We start from the raw sequence: 16,219 nt of genomic DNA on the forward strand, positions 1-16,219 counted from the left end.
ATTGAGCCTCTAATTCTCTTTAATTGCTGGCCTCAACAATTTACGGAAAGAGATTAACTGTAGGCTATAGGAAGCTCTGGTTGCAATATCAACAGTCCCTTATCTCTGGTATATCTTGGCGTTCATCATTCAAGACTAAGTTTAAATTGTATATATACATATATTTTTTGTTCTTCCCCCTTTTTCTCCCCAATTTCGTGGTTTCCAATTGTTAGTAGCTACTATGTTGTCTCATCGCAACAACTCCCGTACGGGCTCGGGAGAGACGAAGGTCGAGAGCCATGCGTCCTCCGAAACACAACCCAACCAAGCCACACTGCTTCTTAACACAGCGCGTATCCAACCCAGAAGCCAGCCGCACCAATGTGTCGGAGGAAACACCGTGCACCTAGCGACCTGGTCAGCGCGCACTGCGCACGGCCCGCCACAGGAGTCGCTGGAGCACGATGAGACAAAGATATCCCTACCAGCCAAACCCTCCCTAACCCGGACGACGCTAGGCCCATGGACCTCCCGGTCGCGGCCGGCTGCGACAGAGCCTGGGCTCGAACCCAGAGTCTCTGATGGCACAGTGGTCTAGGGCACTGGGAGGCCAAATTGTATATTTTTAATATACACTGCTCAAAAAAAAGGGAACACTAAAATAACACATCCTAGATCTGAATGAATTAAATATTCTTATTAAATACTTTTTTCTTTACATAGTTGAATGTGCTGACAACAAAATCACACAAAATTATCAATGGAACTCAAATTTATCAACCCATGGAGGTGGAAAACCACACTACTGGCTGATCGAACTTTGATGTAATGTCCTTAAAACAAGTCAAAATGAGGCTCAGTAGTGTGTGTGGCCTCCACGTGCCTGTATGACCTCCCTACAACGCCTGGGCATGCTCCTGATGAGGTGGTGGATGGTCTCCTGAGGGATCTTCTCCCAGACCTGGACTAAAGCATCCGCCAACTCCTGGATAGTCTGTGGTGCAACGTGGCGTTGGTGGATGGAGCGAGACATGATGTCCCAGATGTGCATAGCAGTCCATAGCATCAATGCCTTCCTCTTGCAGGAACTGCTGACACACTCCAGACACATGAGGTCTAGCATTGTCTTGCATTAGGAGGAACCCAGGGCCAAACACAACAGCATATAGTCTCTCAAGGGGTCTGAGGATCTTATCTCGGTAATTAATGGCAGTCAGGCTACCTCTGGCGAGCACATGGAGGGCTGTGCGGCCCCCCAAAGAAATGCCACCCCACACCATGACTGACCCACTGCCAAACCGGTCATGCTGGAGGATGTTGCAGGCAGCAGAACGTTCTCCACGGCGTCTCCAGACTCTGTCACGTCTGTCACATGTGCTCAGTGTGAACCTGCTTTCATCTGTGAAGAGCACAGGGTGCCAGTGGCGAATTTGCCAATCTTGGTGTTCTCTGGCAAATGCCAAACGTCCTGCACGGCGTTGGGCTGTAAGCACAACCCCCACCTGTGGACGTCGGGCCCTCATACCACCCTCATGTAGTCTGTTTCTGACCGTGTGAGCAGACACATGCACATTTGTGGCCTGCTGGAGGTCATTTTTCAGGGCTCTGGCAGTGCTCCTCCTGCTCCTCCTTGCACAAAGGCAGAGGTAGCGGTCCTGCTGCTGGGTTGTTGCCCTCCTACGGCCTCCTCCACGTCTCCTGATGTACTGGCCTGTCTCCTGGTAGCGCCTCTATGCTCTGGACACTACGCTGACAGACACAGCAACCCTTCTTGCCACATCTCACATTGATGTGCCATCCTGGATGAGCTGCACTACCTGAAACACTTGTGTGGGTTGTAGACTCCGTCTTATGCTACCACTAGAGTGAAAGCATTCAAAAGTGACCAAAACATCAGCCAGGAAGCATAGGAACTGAGAAGTGGCCTGTGGTCCCCACCTGCAGAACCACTCCTTTATTGGGGGTGTCTTTGCACAACAGCATGTGAAATTTATTGTCAATCAGTGTTGCTTCCTAAGTGGACAGTTTGATTTCACAGAAGTGTGATTGACTTGGAGTTACATTGTGTTGTTTAAGTGTTCCCTTTTTTTTTGAGCAGTGTATAATAATATATACAGTTGAAGTCGGAAGTTTACATACACTTAGGTTGGAGTAATTATATCTCGTTTTTCAACCACTCCACAAATTTCATGGCAACAAACTATAGTTTTGGAAAGTCACTTAGGACATCTACTTTGTGCAGGACACAAGTAATTTTTCCAGCGACTGTTGACAGAAAGATGAATTTGCTTATAATTCACTGTATCACAATTCCAGTGGGTCAGAAGTTTACATACACTAAGTTGACTGTGCCTTTAAACATCTTGGGAAATTACAGAAAATGATGTCATGGCTTTAGAAGCTTCTGATAGGCTAATTGACATCATTTGAGTCAATTGGAGGTGTACCTGTGGAAATATTTCAAGGCCTACCTTCAAACTCAGTGCCTCTTTGCTTGACATCATGGGAAAATCAAAATAAATCAAGACCTCAGAAAAGGATTTGTAGACAAGTCTGGTTCATCCTTGGGAGCAATTTCCAAACGCCTGAAGGTACCCCGTTAATCTGTACAAACAATTGTGCGGAAGTGTTCTGTCTCCTAGAGATGAACGTACTTTGGTGCAAAAAGTGCAAATCAATCGCAGAACAACAGCAAAGGACTTTGTGAAGATGCTGGAGGAAACAGGTACAAAAGTATCTATATCCACCATAAAACAGACCTATATCGACATAACCTGAGAGGCTGCTCAGCAAGGAAGAAGCCACTGCTCCAAAAAAGCCAGACTACAGTTTGCAACTGCACATGGGTACAAGGATCATACTTTTTGGAGAAATGTCCTCTGGTCTGATGAAACAAAAATAGAACTGTTTGGCCATAATGACCATATGAAAAAGGGGGAGAATTGCAAGCCGAAGAACACCATGCCAACCATGAAGCACGGGGGTGGCAGCATCATGTTGTGGGGGTGCTTTGCTGCAGGAGGGACTGGTGCACTTCACAAAATAGATGGCATCATGAGGCAGAAAAATTGTGTGGTTATATTGAAGCAACATCTCAAGACATCAATCAGAAAGTTAAAGCTTGGTCGCAAATTGGTCTTCCAAATGGACAATGACCCCAAGCATACTTCCAAAGTTGTGGCAAAATAGCTGAAGGACAACAAAGTCAAGGTATTGGAGTGGCCATCACAAAGCCCTGACCTCAATCCTATAGAAAATTTGTGGGCAGAACTGAAAAAGCCTGTGTGAGCAAGGAGGCCTACAAACCTGACTCAGTTACACCAGTTCTATCAGGAGGAATGGGCCAAAATTCACCCAACTTGTGAAGCTTGTGGAAGGCTACCCAAAACGTTTGACCCAAGGAAAACAGTTTAAAGGCAATGCTACCAAATACTAATTGAGTATTAATATTGGTATGTGAACTTCTGACCCACTGGGAATGTGATGAAAGAATTAAAAGCTGAAATAAATCATTCTCTCTACTATTATTCTGACATTTCACATTCTTAAAATAAAGTGGTGATCCTAACTGACCTAAGACAGGAAAACTTTACTAGGATTAAATGTCAGACATTGTGGAAAAACTGAGTTTAAATGTATTTGGCTAAGGTGTCTGTAAACTACCGACTTCAACTGTATATAATATATAAGGTTAAATGTAATATATAATGCACAATGTCTCAGGAAAGAATGTCTGGGTTGGCAATACTATAGAAAGCAGTCGGACCTACAGGCCGTGGTCAGTCTCTCAAGTTGGAGTTCATTCAATTTCTTTACTTTCAATTTACCTTGATTGCAGCTCATTTGTGTAAGTTATTTGCCAGACAAAACCTGCTTATTTCAACAATAAATATTGGCTGAATTTATCCTCTAGCCAACTACTTTTTTTCACATTGTTAGGCTTTTTTATGTGTTATTTTTTATAAACGGTTTAGAATAGCAGCTAATTAGCAGTTAAATACTATATATAGCTATTATCACGTAGACCCAGATGCAGACAACGTCGAAGTAACAACAGTTTATTAATCCAACAGGGGCAGGCAAAAGACAGGTCAAGGGCAGGCAGGGGTCAGTAATCCAGATAGGTGTGGCAAAGGTACAGAACGGCAGGCAGGCTCAGGGTCAGGGCAGGCAGAGATCAGTGATCCAGATAGGTGGGGCAAAGGTACAGAACGGCAGGCAGGCTCAGGGTCAGGGCAGGCAGAGATCAGTGATCCAGATAGGTGTGGCAAAGGTACAGAACGGAATGGTCAAAACCGGGAAAACTAGAAAACAAGTACAATCGAGACAGGAACAGAGGGAAAAACATCGGTAGGCTTGACGAAACAAAACGAACTGGCAACAGACAAATACAGAACACAGTTATAAATACACAGGGAATAATGGGGAAGATGGGCGACACCTGGAGGGGGGTGGAGACAATCACAAAGACAGGTGAAACAGATCAGGATGTGACAGCCATATATAGTATGCTACACTGCATGATTAAATAATCCCTAGTAAACTAGTGTTTTGAGGGTGGACTGACTGTATTATTTGGCATTATTAGACTGGTTTTACTGTTTATCCAAGCTGGGACAGAGTGCTAGGAAGGCTCATGTCATGCAGGTTCAGGTTGGCTATACAGGACATTTGTATATAAAAAATATTCAACAACAACAAAAAATCCAATGGTTTCTGATTAGTATGCTGTTGTATTGAAAATATCAAATCAAATGTATTTATATAGCCCTTTGTACATCAGCTGATATCTCAAAGTGCTGTACAGAAACCCAGCCTAAAACCCCAAAGAGCAAGCAATGCAGGTGTAGAAGCACGGTGGCTAGGAAAAACGCCCTAGAAAAGGCCAAAACCTAGGAAGAAACCTAGAGAGGAACCAGGTTATGAGGGGTGGCCAGTCCTCTTCTGGCTGTGCCGGGTGGAGATTATAACAGAACATTGCCAAGATGTTCAAATGTTCATAAATGATCAGCAGTGTCAAATAATAATAATCAGAGTAGTTGTCGAGGGTGCAGCAAGTCAGCACCTCAGGAGTAAATGTCAGTTGGCTTTTCATAGCCAATCATTAAGAGTATCTCTACCTCTCCTGCTGTCTCTTGAGATTTGAAAACAGCAGGTCTGGGACAGGTAGCACGTCCGGTGAATAGGTCAGGATTCCCACGGCCAGGTGGACTGGGTACAGCAAGGAGTCATCATGCCAGGTAGTCCTGAGGCATGGTCCTAGGGCTCAGGTCCTTCTGAGAGAGAGAAAGAAAGAGAAAAAGAGAGAATTAGAGAGAGCATACTTAAATTCACACAGGACACCGGATAAGACAGGAGAAGTACTCCAGATATAACAGACTGACCCTAGCCCCCCGACACATAAACTACTACAGCATAAATACTGGAGGCTGAGGCAGGAGGGGTCAGGAGACACTGTGGCCCCATCTGATGATATCCCCGGACAGGGCCAAACAGGAAGGATATAACCCCACCCACTTTGCCAAAGCACAGCCCCCAAACCACTAGAGGGATAACTTCAACCACTAATTGCTTTGTAGGTTAGCAGTAAAACCTTGAAATCAGCCCTTGCCTTAACAGGAAGCCAGTGTAGGGAGGCTAGCACTGGAGTAATATGATCAACGTTTTTGGTTCTAGTCAGGATTCTAGCAGCCGTATTTAGCACTAACTGAAGTTTATTTAGTGCTTTACCCGGGTAGCCGGAAAGTAGAGCATTGCAGGAGTCTAACAAAAGCATGGATTAATTTTTCTACATAATTTTTGGACAGAAAGTTTCTGATTTTTGCAATGTTACGTAGATGGGAAAAAAGCTGTCCTTGAAACAGTCTTGATATGTTCGTCAAAAGAGAGATCAGGGTCCAGGGTAACGCCGAGGTCCTTCACAGTTTTATTTGAGACGACTGTACAACCATTAAGATTAATTGTCAGATTCAACAGAAGATCTCTTTTTTTCTTTGGGACCTAGAACAAGTTGAGTTTAAAAGTAGAAAGTTTGCAGCCATCCACTTCCTTATGTCTGAAGCACAGGCTTCTAGCGAGGGCAATTTTGGGGCCTCTTCATCTGAGGAGGAGTAGGAAGGATCGGACCAATATGCAGCGTGGTAAGTGTCCATGTTCATATTTATTATAACTCAGAACACTAAAGACCAAAATAACGAAAATAGACCAACACGAAACAGTTCTGTCTGGTGCAGACACAGAGACAGAAAACAACTACCCACACCCATAGTGGGAAAACAGGCAGCCTAAGTATGGTTCTCAATCAGAGACAACGATTGCCAGCTGCCTCTGATTGGGAACTATAGCAGGCCAAACACAGAAATCCAAAACCTAGACTACAAAACATAGAATGCCCACCCCAACTCACGCCCTGACCACACAGGACGTGACAGCTTCACCATGTTTCATTGAAATGTTCAGCTGTGTGTCATCCGCATAGCAGTGAAAGTTAACATTACGTTTTCGAATGACATCCCCAAGAGGTAAAACATATAGTGAAAACAATAGTGATCCTAAAACGGAACTTTGAGGAACACCGAAATTTACAGTTGATTTGTCAGAGGACAAACCATTCACAGAGACAAACTGATATCTTTCCGACAGATAAGATCTAAACCAGGCCAGAACTTGTCCGTGTAGACCAATTTGGGTTTCCAATCTCTCCAAAAGAATGTGGTGATCGATGGTATCAAAAGCAGCACTAAGGTCTAGGAACACGAGGACAGATGCAGAGCCTCGGTCTGATGCCATTAAAAGGTCATTTACCACCTTCACAAGTGCAGTCTCAGTGCTATGATGGGGTCTAAAACCAGACTGAAGCATTTCATATACGTTGTTTGTCTTCAGGAAGGCAGTTTTTTCTAAAATTTTTGAGAGGAATGGAAGATTCTATATAGGCTGATCGTTTTTTATATTTTCTGGGTCAAGGTTTGGCTTTTTCAAGAGAGGCTTTATTACTGCCACTTTTAGTGAGTTTGGTACACATCCGGTGGATCGAGAGACGTTTATTATGTTCAACATAGGAGGGCTAAGCACAGGAAACAGCTCTTTCAGTAGTTTAGTTGGAATAGTGTCCAGTATGCAGCTTGAAGGTTTAGAGGCAATGATTATTTTCAAAATTGTGTCAAGAGATATAGTACTAAAACACTTGAGTGTCTCTCCTGATCCTAGGTCCTGGCAGAGTTGTGCAGACTCAGGACAACTGAGCTTTGAAGGAATACGCAGATTTAAAGAAGAGTCCTTAATTTGCTTTCTAATGATCATGATATTTTCCTCAAAGAAGTTCATGAATTTATTACTGCTGAAGTGAAAGCCATCCTCACTTGGGGAATGCTGCTTTTTAGTTAGCTTTGCGACAGTATCAAAAAGACATTTCGGATTGTTATTTTTTTCCTCAATAAATTTTACAATCTGCAATGTTTGAATTTCCAACTTTAATTACTGAACAAGTAATTACATTATTGCCACCAGCCAGGAGTCTAAATGGCAGCCTAATGACACTTAGAATGTGTATACTGTAGCTTTGTGAAATGTTAGGTTTAGCATGAGAAAATTACATCCAAATTGTTCTACCAATACACATTTGTCCATTAGCTAAAGCAAAGCTATAGGCTACATGCACTGGCACCACAGAAAGCCTATCATCGATTCGATAGGCAGCCGCATAGACATATCACAATTTCAGCACCATGGACAGTGATTGGTAGCCTATAGTTTGTGAGGAGCTGTCTGGCTGATGCATGCAATTTTTTATTTGGGGTGGGGCAACTCCTACCTTGCGGGGGTGGTCCAGAGAAACGGTGTTACGCCAGTCCTGGAAACAATAGAAGAAGATATGTATTTTCTGAGGATTGATTAGAAAAGAGAGCCGAGAGTTGAATGTTGAGTTGAGTAGAGAGAGCAGACAGGGAGAGCACAAACAACAAGTTAGAGATGGAGGGAGAAAGGGGGCAGCAGAGAGAGGGGGATGATATATTTACATTTTCATTGTAAATGGACCCTGAGGATACAGTGGTTAATCGCTCCTCTCTTCATGTCGATTTTTACTCCTCAGCCTCGGGAGTTTTTCTACCCCAGAAATGTCAGAAAATGAAGGCACATTTCTTTGGATTAATTTGATTAGCAGAGGCAGGGATTCCTTTGTGTTTTGACCCATGGATATTCAATTAGCTTGGCTTTACCGAGCAGAGCCGTATTGTAGGGAGAGTCTCAGTCAGTCTGTCTGTTGGTCAGGTGGCCGGCCATTCTCCTGCATGCTTTGGGCTGTATGCTCACCTGAGGGCTGGTTCACTGAGAGAGATAAGGAACAGAGAGGAAGAGGAAGAGAGGGAATGGACAGAGTGAGGGAGCCAGCCTGCAGCTCCGGGCCCCAGGTCTCAGTGCTTCTTTAAGAAATCGAGACCTTGGGACTGTGAAGTTAGAACCTTATAATGCCAAGTTCAAATGGATTTTTTTATATCTCACTAAATATGGTTTAGGCTAGTCTAGCCATCAATAATGGCACTCAAGCAAAAAAAAACAGTAAATGATGTTGTTACATCATTGAATTTGTTGGATGATCATAATGCATTTCTTAATATAGTTGAAGATGTGTTCTGACTCTATCTTGATAAAATAGTTTCAGTCTATCATTGATGCATTCAAATAGCTACAGTTTTCTTAACTGAACACGTCTAGTTCAGAAGTGTCAGACAGAACCTTATGGTTGAACCCAGATTGACATTTCAGAGCCATAAGGTTCTATCTGTGATTGCACGCCCCTAAAAAAATGGATTTACAAATGTCTCAGCATTTTGTTACTCTGCACTTCAGGTATCTTTAAGGTGAGAACCTTAATGGGTTATGAAAGAACAATTCAAAACAGTTCTGAGATCTGCGATGTGAAAAGTCTTATGCTGAATATCTCAGAACTCTGCTTTGTGCAGATAGAACCTTATAGTCCCAAGGTCACAATATGTCAACATAGAGGAAAAGTCTTAGTGCTCTGTCAGCACACTAAGAGAGAAATAATGAGAGCCAGGTGGGGGAGAAAGAGAGGGAGAAAGCCCAGGTGATGATAAAATAGCTTTCCAAGCAGCAGTGTGTGTGTGTGTGTGTGTGTGTGTGTGTGTGTGTGTGTGTGTGTGTGTGTGTGTGTGTGTGTGTTTGAACCACATGGGGTGGGAAATAGTATCAGCTCATTAAAACCCACAGCTTGGGGGCTGTAGGGATATCTCTACATTGTGAAGCAAAGACCGGGCTGATAAGATCAACTCTCTATCTCTGACTTCCCTTCCCTCTCTCAATTCAGTTCAATTCAATGGCTTTTTTTGGCATGGGAAACATATGTTAACATTGCCAAAGCAAGTGAAGTAGATAATAAACTAAATTGAAATAAACAATAAAAATGAACAGTCACATTACACTCACAGAAGTTCCAAAAGAATAAAGACATTTCATGTTATGTATATATACGGTGTTGTAACGATGTGCAAATAGTGAAAGTACAAAAGGGAAAATAAATAAACATAAATATGGGTTGTATTTACAACGGTATTTGTTTTCACTAGTTGCCCTTTTCTTGTGGTACCAAGTGACAAGTCTTGCTGCTGTGATGGCAGACTGTGGTATTTCACCCAATAAATATGGGAGTATAATCAAAATTGGGTTTGTTTTCGAATTCTTTGTGGATCTGTGTAATCTGAGGGAAATATGTGTCTCTAATATTGTCATACATTTGGCAGGAGGTTAGGAAGTGCAGCTCAGTGCAGTTCCACCTCTTTTTGTGGGCAGGGTGCACATAGTCTGTCTTCTCTTGAGAGCCAGGTCTACTTACGGTGGCCTTTCTCAATAGCAAGGCTATGCTCACTGAGTCTGTACATAGTCAAAGCTTTCCTTTAAGTTTGGGTCAGTCACAGTGGTCAGGTATTTTGCCACTGTGTACTCTCTGTTTAGGGCCAAGTCTCTTTATCTCTCTCCACTCAGGGGGAAAGGGCGGCAAGAAAAAGAAGTCGAAGGGTGGGTCGAAGACCTCCAAATCCAATGGGTCCTGTTGGGTCAACATGCCCCTGCCTCCCCCACCCATGCACCCTCTGCCAGGCACCGAGGTGGACCACTACCCCCTAGAGAACCATGGAGGAGGGTAAGATAATATGTTTTCTCTCTCCACACACATGTAGACATACCAGACCTGGGTACAAATACATGTTTTGATTCTTTGTTATTGAAGTACTTGTTTTCTATGTATTTTGGTATGTTCAAATAATGTGTCCCAAATCATCTACTTTTATTTCAAATAATTTCCGATAAAATGCTTACTATTTGAAAATACTTACAGTATTTCTAAATACGTTATTTCAAATACCAAACAGGCCTGGGTTTAAATGCATGGGAGTATATATATATTTGTATTGGAAATACACTGTGTAATACTACGTGCCAATACTTTCCAAGTGTATTTCCAAATCCATTCCAATATTACTACTGTATATTTCTATTACTATATATAACTATTGTGTTTAAAAAACAAATGTCTTTGAAAGTCATTAGAATACCCTAAATAGTATTTTGATACATGTACCTATAAACATTCTATCGTGATATCACAGGAAGTGAAATAATAGCAAGGAGCACATGTAGCCTTTCTTGTCTTTTGGGGATCTAAGGTCTGTCAGTGAGCCATTGAGAGGAAAGAAAAACCCTCTCCTAATTGGCTGTAACCAGCATGGCTCTCTGTCTCTCCTGGAGCTCTCCTCTATCTCTAGGTGTGTGTGTGTGTGTGTGTGTGTGTGTGTGTGTGTGTGTGTGTGTGTGTGTGTGTGTGTGTGTGTGTGTGTGTGTGTGTGTGTGTGTGTGTGTGTGTGCGTGCGCGCTAAACGAGGGGGCTAAGCACAAACGAGCAGCAGGCTGTTACAGGGTACTCCAGTGCTGATTGAGCTCCTGGTGTCTGCACTTGTCATACTGAGGAAACAGCCATCTTCATTACTCGGCTTGTTATTGTAAGAAAAAGACACTGTTTTTGTCACAGGTATTTTTTGGAAAGAGGGCAGTGGAAGAACCTTGCCCTAGATATTGGGGGTAATATAATGCAGTTACTGTAGGACTGTTGCTGTGCAAGGACAAATGTAAGATTTCGAAATGATTATATTATAATACTTTCCTTGGGAATCTGAGGACGTTGAGACCGTCTCCTCACCTTCATCTCCACTGACTAAAGTGGATTCAACTGGTGACATCAATAAGGGATCATAGCTTTCACTTGAATTCATCAGGTTCCTAATGTTTTGTACACTCAGTGTATATCTGCCTAAAACCTTGGGGTGTGCACATTTGCATACATATCTTGCAGCCAGTTTCAAGAAGCGTTGGCTGGTTCACCACCACTTATAACAAAACAGCATGTGGTTAGATCTTTTCATTTGATCTCAGCACCCCATTCCTGCCAGTCACTTTGTAATTACAAACCGCAGCCAATCTGTGTAATTCCCTCTCTCCCTCTGCTGAGAGATAGAACATCAGATAACAGTGTGTTTAACGGTCTGGCAAAATACAAACCAGTAGAAAAAGAATAGTATTTGTCTGTTGGCTAGGCTTTGTCTCATCACCAGTGTATAACACTGAGAGCAAGTCACTGTGCACTAGCAGTAACACACTTACATAGATTTCTAAGCACCATAGGCTGTGTTTATACAGGCAGCCCAATGTCCACTAATTGGTCTTTTGACAAATCACATCAGATCTTTTTCAGAGCTGATCTGATTGGTCCGAAGACCAATTAGTGGTAAAAAAAAAAGACTTTGGGCTGCCTGTGTAAACATAGCCATATACACACACATCCACAGTATAAGGTTTTAGATTCTAGCCTGAATTACTGACATTCTCATTCCCTACTTATTGTAGGTATGACAGTGACAGCTGGGCCCCGCCCCTTCCTGTCCAGACTTATCTTCACCAGGGATTGGACAACGATCTAGAGGAGGAGCGAGTGCCCACACCGCCCCTCAGGGGAGTGGCCTCTTCCCCGGCAGCAGCTACCTACAGCCAACCGTCATCCTCCTCCCTAAGCTCCACCCACCACGAGGAGATGCAGTCCATGCTGCAGGCCCACCTGGATGAGCTGACCAGAGCCTACCAGTATGAAGTGGCCAAACAGACATGGTGAGGAGGAGAGAAATTACTGTGGATCTGTCAATGGATTTCTTCCTTCCTTTGGACAATAACTCTTTACTTTCTATGTAGTCTCTTCTCAAAGCCTCTGTGGAGTCAGGCACATGATATGATACAACAATTGCCCTTGCTGCATGTTTTGGATGCATTATGTATCCACTTTCCACTGTGAAATGAACAGATAAGTACTGTACTTTGTGTTCTTTTGAATTGCCACCGGTACTTGTTAAATTTGTCTAAATTGCCTATGATATTTCAATCATGAGACATTCACCTGGCAATTTCTGCTTTGCACTGTGAATGAATGAGCTGTCGTTCTCTAGAACTGAGCTAGATATTTTGCATATCAATAGCCAATAGTCTTGTTGAGTGTTTTATATCGGTGTGGTATTTAGGCATGTCATCCTAACCCCTGGTTTCATGTTTCATGTGAGCGATAAAAACATCCCTTCATTGATTACACCTCTAACGTGTAACAGGCATTGGGAAGCGGGTCATGTCGGTAGGAACGCGTGTTGAGGGGTAATGATGGGTTTTGGCCTAGCGTGCTGCTCTGACAACAGGAAGAAGAGCTGCTAATTACATATGCGTCTCCTCCATAGTGGGACGAGGCATGGGGCAAGGCATCGGAGGGGACAGCGGTGGGGGGAGAAAACAGACACGTTACTGACAGCCCTGCCCAACCCTGCCATTCTTCTCCCTTCACCCAGACAATTACCAGTCCATTGTGTTAGTGCTAGCACGAGTGTCGCGGAAGGGATTTGCACATAGTTGTGAAGCGAAAATAATGAATTCAATCTCCCACACAAACACTCACCAATGCTGAACGAGGCCCTAGTACTGCACTCTGGCATTTGGTTGTTCAGGGATTTGTGTTTTAGCCTTTACGTCCTGTCTGTTAGTGTCTTTATCTACTGCTCAGTTTCCTGTCTCAGTGACATAACATGTTCCCTCATGTTCTATACAGGCATATGAAGGGCAGCCCACACCCACCCAAGGCCCCTGTCCCTCCGATGGGCTATGTGTCTAGCACGCTGGGGTCTGACTTGGGGACCAACCTCCAGTGTGAGGAAGAAGAGGAGGATGAAGGCTACGGAGTGTCACGTCAGCTCTGTGGCTTTGACTACACTGCTGGACTCAGCATGGACAACCTGGAGGGCTCAGGTGAGACACACATGCACGCACACGCACACACAAACACACACGGATCATGCCCTTCAAACACACACGGATCATGTTAAATTTGCAGTTTCACATTTGAAATAGCTCTTTTCACATGTTGAGCTTAAATTTCACACGTGAAACCATATTAACACCACCTTTTCACATGTGAGGAGAATACCTTCACATATGGAATTTCAAGTTCATAAATGAAAATCAATCACATGTGAAATCTAATTTGCAGGTTCATATGTGAAAAACGTCCACATTTTATTGTTTTTCACATGTGAATTTGCAATTCCACATGTGAAAATGAGATTTTTCCATCTGAAATTTTTCAAATATGAAACTGCAAATTAGATTTTTAAATGTAATTGTTTTTTAATACTTTTTTTCAACTTGCAATTCAACATTTGAAAGTGAAATTCAAATTTGTAAGAAAACTCCACATGAAAATCTCAATTTCACATGTGGAATTGCAAGTTCACATGTGAACATTTTATTAGCTGTTTCACATGTAAAAGATAACTCCCAACTGTGAGAATCTTGCTTTCACATGTGGAATTGCAAGTTCACATGTGAACATTTTATTAGCTGTTTCACATGTAAAAGATAACTCCCAACTGTGAGAATCTTGCTTTCACATGTGGAATTGCAAGTTCACATGTGAACATTTTATTAGCTGTTTCACATGTAAAAGATAACTCCCAACTGTGAGAATCTTGCTTTCACATGTGGAATTGCAGATTCACATGTGTGGTTGAAAGAATGTTATTCTCCTCATGTGAAAAGATGGTGCTAAAATGTTACAGCAGCATTGTTTCCACGCGTGGAAATAGGGTGACCCACATCTAAAAAGCACAAATGTGGGACCAGAGAACGATTTTGCGGGACATTCGCAGAACAATCGCATTTGTCTACGTTAGCTCAACCGTCCCGCAGGGGACCCACCGATCCTTAAGGAGTTTACAAACAGAGTAAATCAAGCTTATATTTTGGGTTCTGATGGGGTATGACAGATGAACTAAGCTCATGAGGCATTTATACATTATATTCTTCAAGAATCAATTGGAGCATATCATTAATTTTTAAGTATATGGATGTAGCAACTAAGGATTGCTATGTCACCATTTGAACTTGAGCAATTAACCTGCCCCCCAATTGTTATATATATATATATATTAGTCTGTCCACTATTCTGCGCTTGTCCCGCATTTGTAATTAACAAGAACATTTCCCAGGGCATAGACATATCTGATATTGGCAGAAAGCTTAAATTCTTGTTCATCTAACTGCACTGTCCAATTTACAGTAGCTATTACAGTGAAAGAATACATGCTATTGTTTGAGGAGAGTGCACAGTTTTGAACATGAACGTTATTAATAAACAAATTAGGCACATTTGGGCAGTCCTGATACAACATTTTAACTTCTTGACGCTACTCAATCATTTTCGTCAGCAACTGCTGAATAGCATAGCGCCACAGTCAAATAATATTACAAAAAAATATTAATATTCATGAAATCACAAGTGCAATATTGCAAAACACAGCTTAGCCTTTTGTTAAGCCACCTGTCATCTCAGATTTTGAAATTATGCTTTACAGCGAACGCAATCCAAGCGTTTGTGTAAGTTTATCGATAGCATAACAAAACATTATGTACACTAAGCATTAAGTAGCTAGGTCACAAATCAGAAAAGCAATCAAATTAATTGTTTACCTTTGATGATCTTCGGATGTTTTCACTCATGAGACTCCCAGTTACACAACAAATGTTCCTTTTGTTCCATAAAGATTATTTTTATACCCAAAATACCTTAGTTTGTTTGTCGCGTTATGTTCAGAAATCCACAGGAAAGAGCGGTCACGACAACGCAGACGTTTATTCCAAATAATATCCATAATGTCCACAGAAACATGTCAAACGTTTTTTATAATCAATCCTCAGGTTGTTTTTAAAATATATATTCGATAATATATGTACCGGGTGTGTAGGTTTGTCAATAACACCAAAACAGCAAAACTCACTCTGAGAGCCCCCAATTATCCACTTCCGCAATGTGATCATTTTTCAAAATAAAAGCCTGAAACTATGTCTAAAGACTGTTGACAACTTAGGGAAGCCATAGAAAAAGGAATCTGGTTGATATCCCTTTAAATGGAGGATAGGCATGCATAGGAACAGAGAGGTTTCAAAATAAGAGGCACTTCCTGATTGTATTTTCCTCGGGTTTTCGCCTGCAATATCAGTTCTGTTATACTCACAGACAATATTTTTTGAGTTTTAGAAACTTTAGAGTGTTTTCTATCCTAATCTGAGAATTATATGCATATTCTAGTTTCTGGGGCTGAGACATAGGCAGTTTCAAATGGGTATGTTTTTTAGCCAAAAACGAAAATACTGCCCCCCCCCCACACACAAAAGGTTAAACAGAAATGCAATGGTTCATTGGATCAGTCTAAAACTGTGCACTTCCACTTCTGAATTGCACCTGGGCTGGAATAATACATTATGGCCTTTCTCTTGCATTTCAAAGATGATGGTACATATTATCTTTTACCAGATCTAATGTTTTATATTCTCCTACATTCCTTTCACATTTCCACAAACTTCAAAGTGTTTCCTTTCAAATGGTATCAAGAATATGCATATCCTTGCTTCAGGGCCTGAGCTACAGGCAGTTAGATGTGGATATATATGCTTAAACTCCTTAAACTTAAACTTAGAGTAATGGTGTTATTATATGGTGCAATCCTCTAGGGAGTGAATTACTTTTGTGGCATTAATATCAAGCAAAACATCTGAAGTCGAGAACAAAATTCTGAGTATTGCAAACAAAAATAATGATATTTAAATCAAAACATGAACCACAAATTATTAATAGCAAAAC

At 42.0% G+C, this 16,219-nt stretch overlaps 1 protein-coding gene across 5 annotated transcripts in view; it reads left to right on the top strand.

The window, feature by feature from the left end:
- LOC112251485 (roundabout homolog 2-like) overlaps window positions 1–16,219 on the top strand; it is a 113,394-nt gene that overhangs the window by 92,807 nt on the left and 4,368 nt on the right. For all 5 annotated transcript variants that reach the window (XM_042309498.1, XM_042309500.1, XM_042309501.1 and 2 more), the window contains 3 exons: window positions 9,985–10,141; window positions 11,899–12,156; window positions 13,133–13,329. In XM_042309498.1, coding sequence (XP_042165432.1) covers window positions 9,985–10,141; window positions 11,899–12,156; window positions 13,133–13,329 — 612 coding nt within the window. The remainder of the gene's footprint in view (window positions 1–9,984; window positions 10,142–11,898; window positions 12,157–13,132; window positions 13,330–16,219) is intronic.

This window comes from Oncorhynchus tshawytscha, linkage group LG30, assembly GCF_018296145.1.
Source record: "Oncorhynchus tshawytscha isolate Ot180627B linkage group LG30, Otsh_v2.0, whole genome shotgun sequence".
In the NCBI taxonomy this organism is placed as follows: domain Eukaryota; kingdom Metazoa; phylum Chordata; class Actinopteri; order Salmoniformes; family Salmonidae; genus Oncorhynchus; species Oncorhynchus tshawytscha.